General features: G+C 41.6%; 1 protein-coding gene across 3 annotated transcripts in view; it reads left to right on the forward strand.

Annotated features, from left to right (window-relative positions):
* fam172a (family with sequence similarity 172 member A) overlaps positions 1-25,295 on the forward strand; it is a 131,264-nt gene that overhangs the window by 48,183 nt on the left and 57,786 nt on the right. For all 3 annotated transcript variants that reach the window (XM_053871836.1, XM_053871835.1, XM_053871837.1), the window contains exon 8: positions 10,160-10,279. In XM_053871836.1, the coding sequence (XP_053727811.1) occupies positions 10,160-10,279 (120 nt within the window). The remainder of the gene's footprint in view (positions 1-10,159; positions 10,280-25,295) is intronic.

Here is a 25,295-nt window from a genome sequence, read left to right on the forward strand (position 1 = left end):
AATTTTGTGTTTTGAATTACCAATTCCGATTTTAAGACTTTTGGCTGAGGATAAACGAGTGAACAGGTTGGTCTGCGCTTGTGCCCCTTGAATTTTGACCTCTGACCCACAAAGCCAGCACCATGTTAGTGTGTTTGACCTGGCCTCAATCATCCACGCCTCCTCCTGCTCCACTCTCCTTCTTTCGCCCCTTGTTCTGTCCACCCAAGAGTAAGCTGTCACACACATGCAGCTATGTAAAGACACACACAAAGTTTCTGACAAAGGGGTAAAGGAGGTGGTGGAAGGCTTTTATCTACGTGTGCGTGTGTGTGTGAGCGTGCACTCGCAGATGTATCTTTTTTTTAAACTCTATTACACGGTGTGGGTGGTGATTCCAATCAGACCTGCACCATCACAAACACACACCAACATGCACAGTTACACACACATTTTTGGTCTTGACACCTTTCCTCACCAGCTACAGCCTAATTCCAGACCACCTGCACACTGCTATTCAGAGTCATGGACTTTTATACACTTTTGTTTTGCTATAGATGACTATATGGCAACAAACATAAATGTATTTCTTTAATTCTACACAATTTTTATGGGCAAATAAGCTTCTTTGATGGTGCTATATTTGGGTCTGTGTGTTGCAAATTATTATTATTATTATTATTATTTCTACTTTATATATAGCACCTGCTTAATTATTTGTATTTTTATTTTTTGGCTACTTGTTGATTTTCTCTTTCTTTCAAAATGCATGAAATACACATAGTTATGTACTGATGGCGCAACACATAAACACATGCCGCTGATCCAGATGACTTGATTAATATGCTCCCTTAAACACATCAATACGCTCTTAACTACTTTTAGGATTTTTAGTTTTTAGCCTTGGGTTCATAGTGTGCAACCTATCAACCTTGTCTAATCCCTCTTCTCTCCTCTGCTCCAGATCACACGCAGCAGGCCCATGTTTAGGGGGATGTTTGATGGAGGAGGGAAAGAAAGGACAGTGGGAGGGATGGAAAGTCTGATAGGAGGGATGCTGGTGAGCATAGTGGGGGAGGAGGTGGGTGGGTGCTTTCTTAGCATTATGCCATATAGAACTTTGGGAGTTCACTTTACTCTGAATTTTAGCAGTAATCCAGTTAGCTATTTTCTGTCAGCCAAGCGGAGGAATGGCAGGAACAAAAGGCACATTCATGGGCTTAAGAAGCTTCCAAAGAGTTCACCCAAGGCTGGCTGGCTGGGATTAGGCCAGCAGGCCCTGGAAAGAAGAGGGGGAGAAAAAGAGCAAAGGGGACAAAAAACAGAGATTCGCCTTTCTTTCAGTGTCTCTTGTTTTTATAAATGACTGGGATACTTTTTGATGTTTTTTTCCTCAGGTTGAGCAGCTCTTAGATGTCTTCCACTTGGGGTTTCAAACACGGAGCGACTATATTCTGCTTCACTGCAATGTGATCGAAGCCCTCAAACTAGAGATACATGTTGTCTTTTTCAGTTTTAAAACACCACTCAAAGAATTGTTGAATTCCCATCTGTAGAGCGATCTCGCACCTACTGGTTAGGTGCACCGCAGGACGCTTTCTCTTTTTGACTAGAATGAAGACTGTTATTGTGAATGTGTCTGCGCTGAACAAATTATGTTTTGAGATGTCAAAACACACCCACTCACAACACAAACACAGCAGCGTTATGTTCTTGACAGCAAACTACACTTGCGATTTAGTGGTCTTAGGAAAGTGTAATACATTGTCCTAAATGGATGCCACCAATATTTAACATCGACTGACTTTCCAATGCTATATTGTTGATGTTGTCTTGATGTTTAGATGTTCAAAGGTCACTCAGCCAGGTACATGTCTGTAAAAGCTTCAATTGTTGCAGTACGTTATGGGACTTGCAGTAAGAGTTTGAAGAGCCTGGTTTGTATTCTCTTGGTATGATAAGTATTTTACACTTTTACAAAGTGTTTTCTATGCCCTGGCTGATGATTGCTGTTGGTATAACCCCCAATGACAGACAAGACAGACAGAAAATAAAGGGATGACATCCATCCCCAAGAGTCTTGTTCTGAAGTTGGGGATGGCTGGATTGGTGTATCTTCTGCTAAGGACACTGTTTTCTATTCACTGGTCAGACCAATTCCCCCCCATCTCCATGTCATTGTAGTTGACTCTAGAATAGTCTACTCTAGAATCTTGTCTGGATTCCCCCCTTGTGAGGTGTTCCTCACTTTCCCAACCAGGGCTTCTTAATATGACACTTTCCATTTATTTTTATTAACCTAAATGTGACAATTACGCCATTGGATTTTGTCTTTGTCCTCAAGTTCATTTTGAATACAGTTGTTTTCCAAACCTCTTGGATGGATTATTAAAGATTCAAAGACTTATGTGTGCCCAATGTTCTATCAGAATTTTCTAATTCACATGGCCATAAGGTGGTTCGACTCTCCTTTGGAGATAAGGTGAGGAGCTCAGCCACCTTTGGACAACCCAAAAAAGAACCACTCCTCCATCCCTGAAGAGGCATGCTAAGTCTGCTCATCTGGATATACTGAGGAGCTGAAGGAGGTTTGTGGATGTAGGTCTGGGACCCTTTGCTTTGACTGCTGTCCCCTTGACCCAACCTGAAATGAGCATCATTAAACGGATGTATGGATGGCTGGACAAATATGCAGTATATAAAAAGCCCAAGTTAATCTTGGAATATATTTAAATTGAGGTGTCAGGTTACACTGTGCTAAGATTTTGTTGACATTGAACATGTTTTTTTCACCTCACCGTTTGATCCTCTATGAGCTCTTACTTCTGCTACCAGTTTATCTAACAGAATAATTTAGTAGTAATTTAGGTTTCGTTGTAATGCAATGCACATGGTGACCTTGGCTTCACAAAGAAAGCCACAGAAATGTGAGCCACAATGAGCAGTAAACATTTTTGTACACACTATTGATCTACCCTTTTGAAGATTCATATCTGAGGATGATTCACCTCTGGTCTTGGTCGAAGGTGCGATCAATGGCTGGACGGTCGGCTCACCCGCTTTCTTCTAAGAGAAAATTGACTGTATTGAACCTTTGTTTAAATTGTTTTATGACTTTGATAACAAGAAGGAAATAGTTGGAGAGTTCAGGATCAAAGTTTAAACTAGGATTAGGTATTTTTTCTCGAGCGTTGTGGCAGTGTGTGGCGCACATCTGTGCGTGTGTGTGTGTGTGTCAACGTACCTGTTCGTTTGTGTATTTGCTCAAGGCAGAAACAGTGTAGCTGCTCTGAGATCCCTGCTCCCAATCTTCTAGTTAGGTCAACCATCAAACACATCCATCCTGCCCTCCCTCGCACCTCCCCACCCACTGAGCTCCCTCTCCCTGCACACACAACCCTAACGTGGATACAGGTCGACCCAAATTTAGACATAGACGAGCACGCACGTCTATGCACTCGCCACCTCGGGGTCATACAGGAACAAACACAGCCTTGTCTGCCTGCCCGCTCTCCTTTGCCTTATGTCAATTAATGGCTCGCCGTAATTTCACCTGACAATCCTGATGGCAGCGTGAAGCCGGCCGAGATGTCACAGCCATGACCTCTCTGGCCCGCAGCCGCTCTCCTCTAATAAAGAATCTCACAAACCCACTGCAACTTCCTTTGTAGTTTGTTAATGAGTTATTGATTTGAAACAATGCCCCGGCAAATATTGTCAGAGCGCACTGACCCCGCCAAGGTCATACTATTTTATTGTATACAGTCGCTAATCTGCACATTGAATCTCATGTAGTTTATAGTTCAACTCCTGCTCGACTGCACTTCCTCTCCTCTCAAATTGCGCAGCCACTTATTGGACAGTCAAACGTACACATACACACAGACACACGGTTCCCCCACTTGTTAGTCTAGCATGCGATTTTCACCTTCTCTGTCTATATTCTTCACAACATTATACCACCAAGTCTCCATAGGTATTACACCTGCTAATTACCCACAATGCCATAGTCATTATCTTCCCATCTCTGCTGCTAATTTGCTCCATAGCTTCCGTTCCCCCCACCTTCACAGACCCCTTAGAGTCCGTACAGCTTCATGCTCCAGGCTGTGAGAAACAAGGAATGGGAAGTTATGATTTATGGACTCCGAAGAGGAAGAGACAATTTTCTGAGAGTTAAATTCTAATTACAATTGTGTCTTGGAGGTTAATACTGTTTTAACGTTGGCATCTCCAGTCAAGAATGATTCACTTTGTGATCTCCCATGATGCCAAGCCAGTAGCGCTTGTAATGTGGTTCATGGAATAAGCTTGGATGTTGAAAAGGGGAGCGGTAAGGTCATCCTCAGCTTAAGTGTTAGCCAACTTAATTGCTAGTATTTAAGAGTTCACTTTAGCGCTGTAATTGTTGTTACTTGGCTTTATTGTTTTGACACTGTTTATAGAGTTGTTAAAGATCCCTGTCTATTTGTGGCTTGTGGTTTTCGATGAAACTGCGAGTAAAACCAAGATTCTAGAAAACATTGCTGTTCTCGTTACGCAGGTATTTATTTGGTCTACATTACACATTGTACACACATAATAATGCAGTAATGCACCCACAATTATTCCAGGACAGCTCGAGGTTTTGACACCCAAAACTTTCACTTTCAATGTATATAGGATGTATTATCAGCCCAAACCGCTTGCATATTTGGCGTTCGGAAAACTGATACTCTCCATGACAAATCTGTTCTAACAAACAAACCCAGGCGTCCCAGATGTGTGTTTCGCCAGAGCAGACCTCCACAGCTGTTTAGAAGTGGCTGTGGTCTACAACTGCAGACGTTTTCTGGCCCTTTCTGTTCATATCTACATTTTCTACTTCCTTGGATGTTGTCTGGTCCCGGGTGGTTTGGAAGCCTGAGGAAGAAGGAACTAGAAGGAGGAGCGGGGAGGTCTAAAGTGGTTGTTTGTCAGAGTGTGTTGATGTTGTCAGATTCATTGTTTCCTGTGTTGGTCAGACTCTGGGTTTGTGTTGGCGTTGAGACTGTTATTCTGGCTGCAATGCACTCCTCTCTTCAGTCCCTGCTTCTCATTACAGTGGATAAACACACAGCCAGATCTGGACTTTTTAAAGACACAGTGTAGCGCACATGAGTGACTCAGAATCTGAAAAAAGATGAGTAAAGAAGAAAAGGATGTTGACGGAGCAAACACTTTTTGGAAGTACAGTAGTTGAAAGTGCTTTTGGAACAAGAGACAGGCCTCGATTTCCTTGAACCTGGACTGATTGTGTTGTGATGTCTAAGTTTAATTTCTGTTTAGCATCTCTTGAATTTAACATCTGTTCACTGAATGAACTGAGCATTATGCTGACCCCACAATCATACAGCTCTTCTTAAGAGTTAACCATATACAGTAGATCCCTTGTCGAGTCAGTGGAGTAATTTTTTGCACCAATCCTTGGCCACTTTGGCTTGTGAACATTTCCTCTCTCGACATTGATGCCCCTCTAGTTGGTGCCAAGCTATAATTTTCTGGCCACTTGAAAGCTTGTGAGATCAGTCGCAAGTGCTGCAACCCTACAATGGGCCCCTGGAAGATTTTATCGTAGGTCTGAGAGAGGGGAAGACCGCGTCACCTAGGTCGTATCCCCAACTACCATCAATAGCTTTGTGGTCCTGTACAGGAGTTGATGGTCCAAGGTGAAGATATTTGGTAATAAAAATTATTAATCGGCATCTTGAACAACCCATTCTCACTCCCAAGGCGTTAAATATGCACTAGCTTTATGTGACTTTTACGTCCTATGTTGACACAGAAGTCAGTCTAACATCTTGCAAGGTGAAAAATGTTCTGTCGTGTTGCACCTGATAGTCCCGATACTCCTTGGAGGTGACTATCAGGAGCTCTCTATTTTAAGTTAAATGCCACTTATAACACCTTTTGTGGCTCTTCTCTATATACCAAGTAACACATTATACACTATTGAGTTTTCCGATGACGTGACATCCATAGGGAGAGAGGAGAGGGAGGGGCCACACCTCTGTCATCATCACGTCCGAGAAATACATGTTGCTGAAACTACACTCGAAAAACAACTTGTGTACTCTCCTTTCAATAGCATTTGAGCAGCTAGATGGCCATTTGTAATTGTCATTTTGTAATTGTAATTGCTACGTTGACAACCTCATCTGAGAGACCTTTGTATAGTTCTGAAATCATCCTGTCTTGTACATGGTCTTTCTGTGAAAGTATCTGTGCAGCATCTCAAAAGGAAATCAGACTGTTTTTGCAGTTTGGTAGCATGTAAAAAAATAGCGAGTCGACTGACTATTTTTAGTGTGAAATGAGTACCTCACCTACATGTGCACTGCGCCTCGCAACATTGGAACATTTTCTGACAGCAAACTGCAGCTACCAACATGCTTGCATTACTTTAAACACTCACAATCACGCTACAAGGAAAACATAAAATAAATAAATAAGTGAAGCTACTTTGAGAGCTGGTGACAGGAAGCAAGTCTCACAGGACGGTGTGCTCCACTGCAGCTAATTAACCTCTGGAAATAATTGCAACAATATGCAAATGCTGTTTAGATAATTTAGTGCGCTGCCAGGTAGTCGCTCCTTCGTCTGCTGCTGAGGGGGAACATGAAGAATATGTTTATATGAAGTGGGCTGGTGGAGTTTGGGGAAGTGGGGCGTTCACATGTCACTGACATGAATAGTTCCTTTTTTTACAAGTGGATTTTAAAAGTAATTAAAAGTTAAGATTCCCCTAACACAGAGGTGAAAAAAATATAATGTACAGTAATAATAAACGTAAAAAAAATATATATATATATATATATATATACTATGAACACACACACACTATGACGTCCGCCACTTCCACCCATAATTTTCTCCCAGTTTTTTAAGCTGTAGATGTTGGTCTCCAATGTGATGGTTAATTGCAACGTGCCAGGAACAGTCCTGCATTCAAGTGGCATCAGAGCATTGGAGTTCCAGACTTGACAAGCTTTCAGCAGTTCTTTAAAAAGCCCTAAACAATGTCGAATGAGTGACGACAAAAAACGGAAGTTGGTTTATCAATTTATTAGTTGTGTGTCTCTCAAAGATATGTTCTTTGTTTTTGGTTTTTCTTTGCCCAGCAGGACACTGAGATTCCGAGATCCTGATGGTTATCCCAAATGCCCCACTTGTAATAATCTGTTCCTTGTCCCATCATCAGTGTTTCTGGAAATTTTGGCTCATTGGCAACGCTGTGCATTTTTGCTAACAGACAGATAATTACACTGTAAATGAATTATTGTCTGTCAACATGTTTTGTACCATGGCTTAGTAACTCATCCCCCACATTTCACCCTGATCCTGACATGACAGGACTATGGAGTGGAGAATGAATGTGCTTAAAGTGCTCCGTGTATTTACAGTCCATCTATCTAGTTTTATTTTATTCTATTTTTAAATTGTGGGTCTTGAAAATAGCTGACTAATCTCCTGCCACTTATTCCTGTATATCGGGAACTTGGGGCCAAAGCCAGTTGCAATGGGGAAAAACCAGGGTGCACCGTAGGGAGCAATGTTTTTGGACTGAGTTAGTAGCCATCCAACAGGATTCAGGTTCACTTTTACCTGGGCTTGTCTCAGTTTTGATGTTGCAGTGAAGATAAACACAACATTTTCTCACATCGTGGCTGTATCAGCTCAGAGGGTAAGGTTCTTAAAACCATACAGGCCATGAAAGGGTCAAAGTAAAAGCTCATGCTTGAACTTTGCTGCCTCCCACGGAACACTTGTGTTTACATTTCAAGCTCCGTCCATTAAGAAGTGGCAGGAGAGGTGGTGCAGAACAGGTGGCATGAGTGTGAAATGGAGAGAAAGAAGTGAGGGAGGTAGAGAGGTCGCCTAATGAAACGGGCTTCACAGATGAAGGGTGACACGTCGGAGGAGAGAGGAGCGAAGACTTCAAAGCCCTTTGATGTCACAGCCTTTCAGACAGACAACTTTGTCTGCCCCAGACAAACACACAGGCAAGCGCGCGCTCACAATCGCCTGTGCTGATGGCAAGAGGGCAGGGCAGAGCAGAGTTGCTCTCTCTTGCATCACACTGAAGGAAGTGGGTGCTGACACTACAACCACCTCAGACTAATCTTGCAGTAAACACAAACACTTTGACAGGTTAATTTACCTCTAGACAAACACTGCAACAAAAACACACCTCAGCACCACATCAACCGTTGCAGGTTAAAGACACTCATCTCCACTCTACTTTCTACATCATAAAGCGTTCAGTTTCTTTCAATGCTTCTCTTTAAACTAAACTGATGATCCAAGACTAAATCCTCAGGCTATTACCTTTCTATGATAACAAACCACTTGGCTTTGTTATGTGCAACACATTTATGAGAAGCTAAGGTCTCTCAGGATATCGCCGCCTTCCTTTACTTCATATCACTAATTATTTGTTTTGGAGTTGCATTGCGCAGTATGACACTCAATTAACAGAATGTTTTTCCATTCTCTGTAGGCATCGCTTTGTTTATTTCAAGAAATTATATTTAAATATATCTCCATTGTAATTAAGGGAAATGCGAGGGTTTTGTGTGTGTAGAACTTCTGCTTAGTTGGCAGCTTGCTGCTCTTTTCTTTGACATAACTGGTCTGAAACAGACATGCGGGAGGCTTGTGTGGAGGATCAGTGCAACACAATCAATTGCAAAGGCAGTCGCGGACAAAAACGAAAAGTAGAGCCAAACGCAAATCAGAAAAGGGCATTTAAATAAGAGCCAGGCTGCACACGGAGGTCCTAAACCAGGTGGTCCCAAATGCCAAGGGGTTTATGTGTGAATTTGAAAGAGACTGGGGAAAAAAAAAGGACAGTTTTGGGCTTCAGTGCCTTCCTGGGAACAGCCAAGGTGCCCCTGGTCAGCCGACTTCCGAGATTGCAGGGTTAAGTGAGTCATTGGGTTCTTCCAGATGTGGGAGTGGGTGAGTCCATTCAAGAGTTTAAACAAGCACAGTAATTCAGTTTTGGCAGCCATTGGGACGACCACCACATACCCAGCAGGCGGTCTCTTTTCATTGTTTTTGTCATCGTTCTGGACGTCATTCCAGAGCTTGACTTATGCTGATGCAAAGTGATTCATACAGTGGAGTAAATCAATGCTTCTAAATGTTGCGTTTATGATGTTTTTTTGGTGATGATCCAGGGTTCACAAGATAAAAGTCTGGACAGAGGTCAAATGGGCTTGGGTGGATATGGTTTTATTTTCCTCTCCCTTCTATTCAGACGTAATCATAATTCTGTGTGGGGTAACTTTCCAAGGTAGAGAAGAAGAGAGTGCAGGCGGGGTGGAAAAGATGAAGATGACTGGCAATGTCATACAAAGAGTCGCTCTGACACAAAGACAAGAATCGGAGTTAGAAGTGGAAGAGTTGAACATTGTTTGTGGATGAGTAGGACGAGGCCAGACTGAGGCACAATGGACACATTGAGAGGAAAAACATGGAGCATGTTGGACCAACAATATCGGAGATGGAGGTTCTGACATTAAGAGTAAAGAGGAAGACAACCAACAAACGAATGCAGAGTTGATTTATTTTGTTTTATTTTTTAATGTGGTGAAGCCGACACTTTAATAGGAAATCAAAGTCTAAAATCAATGTCTGAAGTTCATTACCGGTGGCCTTTTCTCTCCTTCACTGTTGTTCTTTCCAGCCCAGATAAGTGTTTACATCTCCAGCTTAATGAAACCTGTCTCCACACTGTTCAGGTGTGTTCGGAAGAGAGCGAGAGCATTGCGGCATGTGAATTTCACTCCTTCAATGGAAGCCTGCCACAGTTATGCCAATTTTAATAGGAAGCGTTTTTTTTTTTTTCATAGTTAATGTGTACTCATTTAACTTGCCACGAGGGTCTTCACATTCATCCCTCACTGCTGTATTGATTTGCTATCGATGGAGCGTTTGGGGCAGGAATTGAGATTTAAATGTTACGTCACCTCGCCTAATGAGTTTACATTTAGGGCATTTGCAATATGCAAGGCTTATTGATCCTCTGTGTCTTCTCCCAATATTAACAACTTGGGACACAACTTTTATTGTCTCTGCCAGTCTTATATATATTTTAACGACTGGCTCTCTATGTCAAAAGTCCTTCTACATGTTACAGATAAACTTTGCATTGCAGGAAAATGCTTCTTCAGAGGAACACGTGCTGTACGTGTGGGACCACTTTGTGTCCAAAGCTGCAGCCAAGAATGTCTTCATCGTGGCCCACAGCTATGGAGGGCTGTCTTTTGTCGAACTGGTGAGTATTTCAATGTTCCACTTCTTTTCCCCTGCCTCCCACAGACACCCAAAGACATACAACACACTCTTGAAAGTGGAGTCTCTCCAGCAAAATAGAGAAAAAAATTCAACAACTTTGAAGATTTATATCAACTCTACAACCATTATTCTCTCTCTTTTTTTTTTCTTTTTTTGAAGTTTATCACAGCTATACTCTGGGCTTGTTGTGCGCCGAACACTGCAGACGGATCGGAAATAAGACGCGGTTTATTTGCAGGTTCTGTTAACAATTTGGTTCATCCTTATCCTTGGGCTCTGTGTCCCTCATCAGAAAAGAAAGAAAAAAAGATTGCTGGAATGTCTACCGAGCAATGCAGTTTCAGTGCTTTGTGAGATACTTGAAATTGAGGATTAGATGGTGGTAGATTGGAATGAAGCAGGCTTTAAGGAGATATGGTGCACACAAAATCTGTTTGACTACTTATTGACTAAACTGTGTTGTGAGTTTTCACGTTTCTTGATGGTTATTTGGTCTGAAGCTTAAGACAACACAACACTTTGCTGTCATGGCTGTTTAATTGAAGTTTTAGCCATCTCCCCACTGAGTTGCCTGGATGACAGTGTTAGTCCAAGACAACCTTAAGAACCCTTGAACTTTGCTGGCATCATTTTTAAAGCCCATGACAGTCGATCAGGCTTTGATGCAAGTTTGGATTCAGCACTCAGCATGGATTACAACATCACTTTTAGCTCTTAAGACATCAATGGTAATTTAGTATTGTTTCTTCCCTTTTGTAAAGAGTTCCGATACACTCCAGAAGGGCTTCGTCTTTAATTCATGCCCTGTTAAGACTATGTACGTTACAAATGATCTCTAAGATGTGTGAGATGTTCATTGCCTTGCATCCAATAATATCACTTGAATTTCTATCATGAGGAGAAATCACAATAACAGCAATGGATTGAAGGTGATTCTTGTCCCTCTGGTGTTTTCAGGAATATTTGATTTTAGTTCTATTTTAATCACCCTTTCTTTTGTCATTTAGCATTTTGTAATTTTAATTACTCTGCTAAATATTCATGCAGCGTTTTGTCCATGACAGCCTCCCAGTCTCTGGGGCTGCGGTGCGACAAAGGGAAGCTATTTGTGCTGTTTGTATCTATTTTTCTTCTCATGGTGTAAACGTCGAGAGTGTCTCACGGCCTACATATGTGTATCGCATGACCTGAGGTTCGTTCTGCTTTCTTTTATGTAATGTCCTTGTCAAGTAAAAACCCTCTAAAATCATGTTCAGTTCTGGCATAAATAAACACATTGCTGAGGCAGTGTTTGAGAGATAACATCAAAATCCAGAGTTGAAAGGTTTGTGTATTTACTTAAAATGACAGTGCGCTCAAAGATGTCATCCACACGTTTTCCCTTGAGAACATGCAGCATCTGCCACCTTAATGGAGAATATCCATCACTTCTTACATGCTCAGAAAAATCATGTTTTGAAGTCATCCGGGTGTGCGCACCTTAACTTGCCCGACTCACCAGGTTCTGGCTCGACTCCAACAATCAATGTATTTTTAGAACATTATTTTTAGCTCAATGCTTTAGTGAAGAAAGAAAGGCAAATATACAGTCAGTGAATTTGTAGTTTTTACCTGCAGTTTCTTGAAAAACATCTGGTATTGAATTGTTTCATATCAATGTTTGTACTTTCAAAATTCATGTTTGATTTGTGCAATGGCCATTAATGGATCCCTGAATTGCCAGATTGAAGTGCAGAATCCCGCGTAATAGTTGGGAAGTAGGAGCTAAATTTAGCTTCCTTGACGAATGACAAATCAATGATCAGGTTTAACAGGCTGTCTGATGTTGCATCCTGTTGAGTGTCAAATTTCGTGATAAGTCAATGTTATAAATGGCCCATGAATTAGACTGCATTAAAAAACTCCCAGTTTTATCACGTTTGACACCCCTGCCTTACAGTGTTAAGTGATTTTGTCATGATTTAGACGTGGCACTTCTGTCACTCCAAAAAGTTGATATTAATACTGTTATATTCATGATATCACAGTGGCAATGCATCCTCAGGATAGTTTCATTCAGGATAGTTTGTCCAAAAGTAACAGTCGCTCAGTCTGGGGTTCTTGCACCTTTGTTGTTGTGCCTGTCTATCTTAACAGCCCTTACCTATGGCAAGGTTTAGTTCGTAGATCGGACCAACTGGTGCTGTGTTGTCTCCTCAAAGTGAGGCCTTTCACAGTTTCGTCCAGCATTCAGAGGAGAAAGAAATGCTTGGAATAAGTTGGTTCGCAAACTGCCTACATGCCCACTTGTTACATACCAGATATCTTCATCGTAATTGTCTTCTATGTCTCCAAAGGTCGGCACGGGATGTAAACAAATCCTATCAGTAAAGCAACATTCAGAATATCAAATGTCACTTTGGCGGTATGTTGTTTACTTTTGCCTGTGTAACACTTTATCCTGCCCAAACGCTAGTTGCCAGTGAACTTGTTGGAACCGTGGCTGGTTCAGTAGGATGCATCATGGTTATGAGAATCCAGAACCATTTACAGAACCAGAACTGTCCCTGTGTGAAAGACCTCATTGTGATCCAACTGAACTTAGAAGCAAAGGAAATGTATTCAGGTTGCACCCAATTAAAAACACAAAATATATTGGAAGTCCGAAGAGTGCAGTTTCGACCATCCCCTATGACTCAGAAAGATGTTTGGCTACTGCGTAGTTGCTTCGCCCAGTCACACATTCAATGCAACACACCTCTTGTTGTCGTTGATATCAAACAAGACTCCATGCCCTTAATCCCAGTCCAATTGTAGCCACACTTGAGTTGCATTATTACCAGTCAGTGTTTTGTTTCATACACCCTGCACCAACACACACAAACAGACAACACATTTACAGCCACTTAATGGAGCAGAAAGTGGTCCAATGGGAAGTGAAGTGTGTTTGGGCGTAAATAGGAGGAGGGCGTGTGGAGCTTTGTGGGATGAACTGTTTGGCACATGAGGAGAGACCCTGAGAGAACAAGTTTTCTCTGGGTTAATTGCCGCGCGTTTTTACAGTTAATAAATACATTTCTGATCAAGCAAATCAAAGAGACCCGCCGTTAATTTCTCCTGCTGGCTAGCCTTGCGTAAGAGCATGCGAGTCAGAGCTTGGTGCACTCGAGTATTGCGTTGTGATTTAGATTCTTATAGAAGACTTCACACACTAATTATAGGAACATCAAAGAAGAGCTAACCATCTCTGAATGGGGATGCTAGGCAAAAAAAAAAAAAAAAATCGTCCTCCATCCTTCCTTCATTGATTTGCACCAAGACCTTGACACATTAAAATGTCACGTCTTCACCTATTAGTAATGACTTGGTGTTCTGGACAACCCTTGAGTGCACAAGTGGCCGTGTTCTTGTGGTCCGAGATTTGAACTAGCCATTTTTAACCTGAGTGAAAAGCATTCATTGTTTTTCAAGCACTCACAGTCCAGCATCTTCGGTTAGTCTCATTCCTTTTTTTCCCCCTCCTTATCAATTTCCTGGGTCGTGAGAGACGTTGGAGTTCTGACTCGGAAGAATGGCTGTCTAGCCCATGCAAACCCTCTGGTTTGTGAAAAAGAGCACTCTTGTCTGCTGGTACAGGTGGCATTAGATAATTCTTACATAAGAATCCATCTGTCCCCCTGTACACTAATCTGTGAGCGCTGTCCGACAACCAGCTACCCTTTTCTCGCACCATGTACATGCTGTATGACTTAGTATATACTCTGTTCACCATTTGCTTTAGTCTCCAACAATATGCAGGAATCTGTGACAATGATTATTTTATTAGCTCTTGTTGTGACACAAACATAAATTGTGCTTTGCTTCTGAGCTATGTAGAATTTCATTAGTGACACATTAGTGTGTTCAGTCAGAATCTTTCTGGGGGAATACCCTGTATTCCAGGTCTATCCTGGGCCATCCTTCTGGTTGGACTCAGCTAGGACAGCTCACTAAGGAAGGGTCATGACACCTAGGATACGGTATGTTAACAGACAGCTGTCAATAAGGAGGCACAGAAGTTCTCCTCTGAGTCTTTCACTGTATCTGTAAGGGAAAACCTCCCTGTGGAGGAGACTCATTTGTCTCATTGACTTTGTCTTTTGGTCTCTTCAGTCACCCCTATGCTATTGGTGCAATAGCATAGGGGTGGCTGAAGGCAGACGTATGTGTCACCAGCGGATGCCAAAGTCCAATTGCAAATGTCAATATATTACACCATGGGGTGACAGTGAGGTGGCACTGAAGACTGTGATGGTGATGTACCACCATGGTGTAATATATTGACATTTGCAAGTGGACTTTGGCATCCGTTGCTGACACCCAAGGCTGCCTTCAGTGTTGCATGTTGACGCAAAATTGAGGCAAATATTCCGGCTTCTGTGGCTTATATGGACGCCAGGGCAGTTGTGTAAAACAGCACTGTCAGTAAGGCTAGGTGCCTCATAAGGTGCTCTATATACCAAGTGACTGGAACATTAGATAGGGAAGGAGGGCTATTTTACTTCGCCAACACAGAGGCTAACTTCAGCATCAGTATGGGACACACAGTCCTTTTGCAAAGGTCAATATATTGCGCCATGGTTTGGATGTACTGATGTTCCTCCAGTGGCCCGTGTTGCCTGTCCCTCCCTCGTGAACAAGAGCTCAGTAAAAATGATCTCCTCCACCTGGATTGGACAGTCAACTCTTAGCCTGTTGAATCCTACAGGTGGAGATCAGCTGGAAATACTTGTCATTTACGGACCAAATACAATATATTGGCATGTCCAGTATCTCCTGGAGGACCATGAACACATCGCCTATGCAGTTAAAGGTTCTCGTAATATGTTCTTTACTATTTCAAGTTCGCACTTTGCCTAATTCTTAATCTTGGTCAGAGTTTGTAAACCTTAATGACATAAGTTTAGGTGTGCGCACATTTTTAGCAGCTGAAGTATGAAGGATAACAGTTTGTTTGTCAGAGGGCTACCTCGAAAAGATCCATGTTTTATCTGCCACGACTCAAACTGATGGATTCAAAAGGATCCCAGACTTGTACCGCATCAGTGAGTGTTCTACTGAACTTTGCTGAAATATTTATGGAACTTAACTTTGTGGTCAGAATACAGGTTCTGATGACCAAACATGCGACAGCGAAGGCATCTAAAGATTTTCCAAAGAACTCTCGGTGTAGATCAGCAGTGTTCAACTCAGGCATCCGTGGTTCAGGTTTTTGTTTTAACCAATCAAGAACACATAGTGTTAGCTATCAGGTATCTGCTAAAACAAACAGCGCCAGACTGACATTCAACTTATTGCTGTCTTCAGACATATGACCCTGTGAGGACAGGGTTTTTGATGTTTAGGGGTCCAAACTCTTTTCGATGTGACCTTCATTTCATCACAATGCAAAAGAAGAAAAAAGTAAATGTTTAATTTGTTGACTAATTTATTCCAGCGGTGAAGATGGCCATTTGCAGGCTGTGAAAACCCTGTCTCATGTTATATGCTCATCTCGGCAGCTTTCAAAACTATCCTGTATATTGCTTCTGGAGGGGATGAAAGGAAGGTTTGTTTTTATCTCAAGGTTCTCCGTAGCTGGCGGGCTTACAAGCGGTGTAGCAGTACTGCAGTTTGCAATGAGTCCCCCTGTCTACGTTCGCCTTTGTATGTTTGTCTGTCTCCATCTGCGAGTGCTCGCACAATAGTGTTTAAGTGTACGTTTATACATGTGCGCACATCTGTGTGAGTCAGCCTCTTAGCCTGGAGAGGCCTGTATCATCTTTAGGTGAACAGATTGGTGGTAAGCAGTTATCAGAGCCATGTGAGGAGAGGAGAAGAGGCGATGATAAATGGATGGGGCACACTAGCAGAAATTAGTGGAGCCATATGCAAAGCTGTGGCATTTTGTTTGATGTAAAACAAAAGGACCACCATGACAAAAGTGCCTGCCAGCCTGCACAGCAGGGTGACAGCCCTTAGGACATCCGCCATCACCAGTGAGAACGCACATGAATGTGTGTGTGCGCGCACTTGAACTTGTCTGTCTATTCCTCAACATGCTTCTTGTCCTGTCCAATGTATGCGTGTTGTTCCTGGCTTTGTTTTTGTGCTGCGCTTGTGGACAATAACCGGCCCTGCGCGCTGCTTGAAAAGACCTGGTTTCTTCATAATGGCGGCGGCGGCATATCTGCTCCATTAAGCGACTGAAATATAGACGTCTAATTTTTGTGTGAATGAATGGGCGTCTTTAAGAGCGGGTCTCCTCTTAACATAAGGGTGTAAATTGGACTGTTTAAATGTCATGCGAGCAAGCTGATTTGATTTGAATTGATTTGCTTGTTTCTGTAAAAGAAAGACCTTCCTTGCCAAACCTTAGCCGCGCTGGCTGACACAGATAGACCAAGGTCTTTCTTTCTACCTCAACAAAACATTGTAGGGCTTCTGAATTCTTCTATCTGCTGTGATTATGTACAAATGGCCTTCATTTGCCATCCATTTCAAAGCTGTAGTGCTGCATTGTGACTAGAGGCAGATGACGCAGACCAAATTACAGCGGGTTTGCTGCCTGAAAGGGATACTCACACAATAGGCTTTGTGAAGTATTCCCTTCAATACGACACCATTATTCTCACCTTTGTTGGTGTTTTTCTCTGTGTTTCAGGAGCATCTTTGGTTTCTAGATTACACTCGTAGTGGCAGAAAGGAGTGGGGGGTTGGAAATATGTTAGTCACCCTTCATTACTTTTTTTTATTCCTTGGATGTTGAGGAGGGTTAAAAATACAATTTTCGCATCCTTTTCTTCATATATCTCTTCATTATCGGGGAGACGCTCATGCTAGCTTTTCTTTTTCTTTTATCATTTTTTTTTTTCCTCCGTGGCGTTCCCACTTTCATTTTACCACAGTGGCCTTAAAAGTGAAGATATGCTGCTTCACAATAGTTGGCAGGAATCTGGTTTGGTGTGCAAGGACATTGAATGGCTTCTCTTTGTCCAATCAGAAAGCTTTTCCCTTCCTTTTGGTGTGACCAAATAGAATGATGTTAATTCATTTTGAAAATTACCAACGGCTATTGACTAAGAATAAGAACAGAGATTATCAATGTCTTAAAAAATATCCTTATTGTTTCTTTTAGTTTCCACACTGGAGTTGCTGGACAACGGTCTACTGACCTCAGATGTCTATATTTTAAATCATATACAGCTTAGTTCTTGGAGAATTTCATTTGTCAGACGCAAAATTTAGCATACTGCTCCCTGCTCTCTATATGATCTCAAAAACAGCAATCGCTCCCCTGAACCACCATCACTGTCTTATAGAGCGAGAGACACATGATTCCTTTGAATGGATCTTTAAAGTAAAGGAACCTAGATTTGAGCATGTGTCATCACCTCTCTGCCCATTTAGTCTGACTATTCTCTGTTGCCTTCATGTGGACGACTTGACCAATGACTGCTCACTGTTCAACTTGTCCCTTCACATGAGCACTGTCATGCATCCAGCGAGCTCAAGGCCAAGGAGAAAATGCTCTTTTTACTGTGTCAGACTGGACTTAGGTGTTGGACTGGAGGCACAGTCACCACTGGATCACAGTGGGGGACATGAAGTGACTGAAAAAATACATATAATTTCTTCTTTCTTGGGTAATACGACCTAAGACCTGTTCCGATATGGTGACGTCCCATTGTGGAAACTCCTTTGTGAATGGAAAACTATGAATGATGAATAAATATCAGGGTCAATCCAAATGTTTTTGGTCTTTGAGCACATCTGAACAAACATTTATTACAACTATATATTAAATGAACAAAGTGAATCACCAGTATAAACTAACAATTAAAATGCTAAATGTTTCTTTAACTGAATGCATTCTCATAACCGTGCTATGGTTTATCGTCATCAATGTTATATTTGAAGTATTCCTTTTTTTCTTCTTTTTTTTAAAGAATTTGGTATCCACAATATTCAGGCTGCCCTGTTTGCTTGATATTTACCATGGTAGATGAGGGAGCCAGTGAGCCACATGAGACCAAGGAGCTTCCGCCACAGTTTTCCAAGCATTATTGGTTTTATATACAAAACTCCTTACTGACCTTACATGGATTTCCCAAAGCCAAAGTATCATCTCTCCTTATAGATTTTCCCTCCGTGCCACCAATACTCTTTTAGATGTGGTGTTTTCTCGCCACTTAGTGATATGAGTATCTGAGGCAGTTAAAGTTCGTTTGAGTTCAGTCGATTCTTTCGGGATTCATCATTACATATTTACTGGTTGAGGGTGATCTTGCTGTAAGGTTCTACCCTGGTCCCATTGATCTAATGCGCATGTTCACTCCCGAGGTTACGGGACGTGCTTCCATTTGCATAAGGCCCTGGGCAAGGTTCTTTTCACCATTGATTGGCCTGTCCATGAGCGCCCCGTGCCTTCTCACATTGATCACTTTGTTGTATTTTTTTTTTTTTTTTTATCCCTTTCCTGAAGACAGTGCTACTCTGAGTTCAGCTGCAGCACTGCTCCATCAGATCTGCCCGAGGGAGAAACACACACAGCAAGATTAGGATTGGGAATGTAAATGATAATATATCGGTAACATAAGTGGCAGACGGTGAACATTAGATGCTGTGCTTTTAACACAAAACTGATATTTAACTAGGTAAAACTGACTCACCACTTGCCTGCAAATGAACGTTAAATCTCTCTCTCTCTCTCTCTCTCTCTCTCTCTATATATATATATATATATATATATATATATATATATGTATATATATATATGTATATATATATGTATATATATATATATACACACACACACACACACTAATATGTGTGTATTACTGTGTACATATACAATCTTTTTCCATTTTAAATGTGCATTAGATACATTGGAGGAGTGACTATAGTGTTGTCTGAGGAAGATTAGAAGTGTATAGCATTTTTTTCATAATCCATAAAACAATTGGCGTATAGAAAATTTTTCCACAGGTGGTTGACAGAGATCTCATTTTGATTTTATTTCTGATAGTTATCGGAGTAATGTGTTGAGCGGAGCTTGACTGTATGCATTTGTAGCGGTGTAAGGCTCCGATTCCCATCATGCCCCTCTCCTCTTTGTTCTGTAATGTGAGAGCACCACGCCGCTTTGTCTTCGTCTTTCTCCTGCCTTTGCTCGTCATATCTAAGGCTGAGACTCACCATTTTCCAACCTCCTTTAAAAAAAAAAAAAAAAAAAAAGGTATCGCTCTCTGTCCATCGCATCTATTGGCCATATCCGTCCATTTGTTTTGCTCCTCCTGTTGGCATGTGCGCCATTTCTTTTTCCACCTCGTCTCTTGCGCTGCGATGGTGTCTCATCCACGGTGTAAAGCGTTTCAGTACGCTTTGTAAGCTGAATATCTGCTTTTGTTCTTTCGTCGTCTTTACTCGGAATTATGTTTTGGTGCTTTTCTAATGGGCAACACGTTGAAAAAAAAAATGTTGTTCCCGAAAGGGCTTTCGTGTGTATTGTCTCCGACTTCAAATACAGTTTTACAAGCACAATTGCTTATGTTATGATTTCAAAACGGTTCAGGAAGGCTGCTTGGTTTTCCGTGGATCCCACTCACCCCATCGCCTTTGTGTCTTTTGGCTGTTGTTCTCTGAGTCCCACTGCATTCACCTGCTGGGTCTGGGTGTGTCAGCTGGTTCTGACCTAGGTCACCTTCACCAGCGAGGGGATACGTGCGCCTGACGTGAAGTCTGAATGCTGTGCAGATGACATGTTGACAGCTCAAATGAATCGCTTGTCACTTGTCATTTTTTTTTTATCCTCCCCCTCGTTAATTCCTCCGTAAGAATGCATGCGATATTGGACTGGGAATCCCGAGGACATCTGGGGTTGCAAATTGTCAACCTGAACTCAATCCAGTTGGTGTGCCTCCTCACAACCTTCTTAGTCTTGGTGTCTTGGTGTCTGAAAAGCTTTGAGGAACAGCGAGGCGGGTCCTGGTGCAAATGTCAGTGAACTCAATGGCTTAAAGGTTGAAGTTTAAACCCTCTTTCTATTCGCTCATCTTTCTTTATTTTCTGCCCTTTCATTTGGCATTTTTGTCTCCATTCAGCCTCCTTCTGCCTCCACTCTCCAATATGATCACTCATGAGAAAAAGCATTTTGATGAGCGTATACTTCTGTAAAATATTGTTGTGCATCAAGCTAATAAAAGACGGTTGGTCGTCATTCATAAAATGAGTGACAGGTGTTCATCCCTGTTTATTTTTTATTTGACCCCTTCATTTGGGTCCATCTGGAAAGTGTTTTTAAACTCAATTGGCAAGAGTTTCACCAGTATATATCCTATAAACCATTTCTTTATTTGTCAAGTCTAAAGAGCAGACCGTGAAAAGAGATGAGCTGTTTAATATGACGTTTTCAGGGTTTATGTGCTGTGAAATATGATCAGTGTTATGAGAGACTGAAAGGGAGGTGGTGGGGTGAGAGCCGGCCGTGCTGAGGACCATTGTCTGAGCTCCTGCTGTATTCGACGTCTTGCTGAAGAGTTAGCCTTGATATAAACAGTAACTCGAAAGAACACACTTCAAAGATTTTTTTCTTCAAAATAAGGATGATGTTCCGTAAATTTAAAGGAAGAAAATTGGTGATTACTGATGTTTTTCATGGAGAAATCCAAGTAAAATTCGATTTTCAATTCTTTTTTTTGTAAACTAAAAGATATAATGTTACATTCCCTGAGATGTCTGTGATAATCTTATTTACTCTTCATGTTTGCGCAGCTTTGTCTTTCTGAACTCTCACCGACAGCTTTCATTACAAATGGCCCAGCTCTTCATTTCTTGAATATTTTGCCACACTGTGTTCCTCACATCGTCGAGCTAACTTTTATATTTATTTGTCTTCTCACCCGTTTTGTTAGGTGAAATAATAGTCCGTGTCAACTTGGAATTTCAGTGTATTTGAGCTTTCTTGCTTCACATTCTTGGAAGTATGTGACTTCCCTAAATTTTAATCCTTCCCAGAAATATTGCAACATTTCAATAAGCTTCCCATCCTTAATCTTAACCTTTTTAATTCAGCCTGTGTCGCTGCTTCCTTCTTTTCTACAAGGTCACAGTCACCTCTTCATCTCGGCACCTCTGACAGCACTGCTACCCTGCTTTCTCTTCTTCTTTCCAACTGTTGTTGTCGTGACACTACATCTTAAAGGCCCCTCAAACGTTCAGGAGACCATGTACTTTTATCTTGTACACTTTCATCCGTCCTACTCGGCCGCCCCACTAACCCTGCCTTGCCCCTTTCACCTGACTCACCCGGCTCCCGCAACCAGCGCGCCCTTTACACGTTGGCCACTTCACTCATGAAGCCGACCTCCTCACCTATTGTTACTCTCCTGTTTGGCTCTTGTCCGCTCCCTCGCCCACATTCTGGACACATCTCAGCGGCTTTGCTTGGGGTTACGGTTAGTTTATTTGCTCTGACTTGTCTTTGATGAAAACACTAGGGGGCACTACATGTCCTTTGTTGCTCTTATCTTTTCCTTGGAAAGCTTCGGTACAAGTGTGTTTGTGTAGCCCTGTGTGTCTGTGAGGCTGTGCCCGGGCCCCTGTTGTATTTTGTTAAAAAGCAGTTCACTGTCTGTAATGGATGACACAGATCTGCATCCAGACAGGCAGCAGGTCCCTGGTGGTCACTGCTCTGCCTCCGTCCACCGCGCCCCCCCCTCACTGTTTCTGTTTGGTGAACGCAGGGGTGTGGGTTAATGAAAAGGGCTTGGACCACAGAGAGGAGCGACAAGTCCATCTCCCAGACACCTCTGCTCACCTCCAGCCCTCCGAGACCCTCTCCGCATGACAGGCCCCTTTCCACATCTCTCTCCGCATGCTGGCCCTGCATCCCCCTGGGTCGTCTGGCTGCCCAGTCGCTGCCAAACACAGCGCGTCCGGCTTGGCATCAGACAAAGGCAGCCACACTACAAGAGACTGTTTTGTCAGTTGTGAGGACAAAGCAAAGACAATGCAATACACACAAAAATGTAAAAAGCTACAACGAAACCCACACAACTATTGTTTTGATTTTACAGCGGAATGTGAGTGCACGTTTCACTGCTGGTACCTGCTTGGATTCATTTGATTCCCGACTAGATTGTCAGCAGAAAGTGTTCCATGAAATTATTTTGCTTACGGGATGATTTCTACACAACTACGAGACACATCCCTGTCCTGTTGCTAATTCCTTATTCAGAAGCGTCCAATAAATAGTTTGGGAGTTATTAAATACCATGGATGGAGGAGGGGCTGTGGTTGAAGCTGATTGTCGCCTTTAAAAGTTGCTTGAAATGTAATGGACAATGGGAATTTTTTTATATATATATATATGTAAATTGTTACATGAAAAGTTAAAATATGAGCTGGATTGTTTGAATTTGAAATGTAGCGGAAAATATTATTTCCAAAGCAGCAGTATATTATATAGTTATATTTTATTTTGGAGCAGCATAATAATAATAGAATTTGGTTGGTCACACTTGAGATTAGGAACTGTTTATTTGCATGTGTATTAGCAGCACATTTCCCTGTAATTGTCATTATAAAGTACTTATTGGTGTCTTTTGCCTTACTACAATTTACCCAGGAATTGTCACCAACTGTCCTCTCCAAAGCAGCACAATGACGCTTTTAAATAGTTAATGTGTTCCCCAATCTAAAGTGTTACCATTCGGTGAACACTTTATTAAAATCATCCCACATTTATTTAAAAACATGTGTTGAAGTATATGCTATAAGACAACCTAAGTGTGTGTGATGGAAGAGAAAATAATAATAAATAATTTAATTTCGTGTGCGCGATGGGCAAGCTTTCAAGTGCAATACTTGAAATACGAAAAGGAAGTTGAGACCACTGTACTGGGAAAAAACGGAGGAGTGCCCGACTATTTTAACTTGTCTTTGAACCTGTTCGATTCATGCGGTCAGCAGGAAAAGTTGTCTGTGGTGCATAATATTTATACATCCGGCTTTCGACTTCAGCTGAAGCAACGTCAGACATATTGATCTGTTATGCGATTTTCTTTTTTTTTTTTTTTTCTCCGTAAACAGACAGCTGATGAAGGGTGTCTGACGGTGCTAATTGGCAGCTCCCGTCCAAGCATTGTGCTGGTGGTGGTGGGTTGGGGCTCGGCAGAGTGAAGCGCCGCTATTGTTTTGAGGTGTCAAACCCAATGCAGAACAAAGAAGATGGGAGAAATGTGCTCTGCTCGCCAATCAGTGCGTTGAAAGACGCCCCACACACCCTGAAGTATGGGGAAATATGTATAGATATTTGTGTGCGTGCGTGCGTGTGTGTGTGCGCTACCTGGACTTATACACACCATTATTCACTCATGCTGACACACACTCAGACGGACCGCTGAAATGACAAGATAATCACCACATTCAAACTTACCTTCGGCTCCAAGTAAATGCCTTTCACTGGGATAAACTAATAAATATACTGTTTTCTTTTCACTTGTTCCCCACTGAAGGCTCTAATTACCGTGCGCTGACAAAGACCTGACAGAGGTGTAATAGTTAAAAAGGTAATTTCTCTACAAGTTGGAGTTTCACTGTGGAAAAGGGTCAGCGTGCTGCCCCCCCTCCCCAAACCCTACTTCCATCTGCCTGTCTCTTTAATGGTTTATTCATGCTTTTTGAGGACTTTTTGCATGATTGACTGACAAGGTCTTTTTCCGAAATAGCATCTTCAGTAATGAGAAATAATTGACTCCCTAATCAAAAAAAAAAAAAAAGAGGGGGATGATGGAATCCACAAACCCAACTGTAATCTTCTGTGGTATTTCCAGCAGAATTGACAGACCTCATGGCTTCAGGCTCTATAGGACTTTGATTTAATTGGGTTTTTTTCCCCGAAGTTTAATAATAAACCCTATACAGGGTATGCGTTTGTTGTGTTGGCGTGTTGCTCCTCTTGGCTTCAGCTTGGTGTTTAGTCAACGCTATCACTTATAAACCGCTGAACATGATTTTTTTATTTTTATTTATTCGTTTAATTTCTTCCCTTTCCATTTCAAATTTTAAACTGGAGATTACTTTATTGTATGTGTTGCACCAATGCATTTCCATGATTGATTTTAGCAAGCTTTATTTAACCTTTTTTTTGTATTTGTTTGTTTTGCTGTTGAAATCTGAGTTTTACTGATGCAGTTGTGTGTTTTCATTGTTGCCATTTAATACTGCTGTCTACCATAAATGCTGCTTAAAAGTTAACAATTGCAGTAGTAGTAATTATAATAAAATAATAATATATTTTGTCATTATTTTTGTCAGATTGACTAAATTGTAATAGTTTAATAATAATAATGATAATAATAGCAATAATAAATAAATACATCAAAATGTAGAAGGAGTTTGAGTTTCAGTTAAAAAGAAAATAGTAAATGCAAATTAAACAATACTATCTTTTGTTAACCGGCTTTATATGTATATATCTTTGTTTTCCCTTAACACACGCACAACATATAGTGAAAGTAAAATAAATAAATAAATGCCAGCGTCACCTCTGTACTTCTACAGCTGCCACCTAATCTAGATTTTTATTTCCTTGAACCAACTGTGAGTTGGGTAAGTGCAAGAAACCAGAGTGTCGTCCCCTGAGGCTTTGTGTGACTCTGTGTGTGGGTCTCAGAAACGGACAGCAGTACCCGATGGATATTTAACACATTAGCTTTGGCAGAGCTGGAAGTGGTGTGAAAACACACTGATTTCCTAAGTGGCAATCATATCAGCCTCACCGTCACAGAGGCGTCAGAGAGCAAACATCTGTGTGTGAGTGTGTGTGCGCGTGCGTTTGAGAGCATGTGTGAATGCACAAGAGCGTTGAATGTTTGTTCACATTATTTAGATATTGACTCCAATCTCATCTTCAAGTTTGCTCACCTTAGTCTGTTTATTTAGGTTTTGCTAATCACTGATAATTTTTTTTTTTTATTGAAATGACTACATTCTTC

Source organism: Synchiropus splendidus, chromosome 7 (assembly GCF_027744825.2).
Source record: "Synchiropus splendidus isolate RoL2022-P1 chromosome 7, RoL_Sspl_1.0, whole genome shotgun sequence".
Taxonomy (NCBI): domain Eukaryota; kingdom Metazoa; phylum Chordata; class Actinopteri; order Syngnathiformes; family Callionymidae; genus Synchiropus; species Synchiropus splendidus.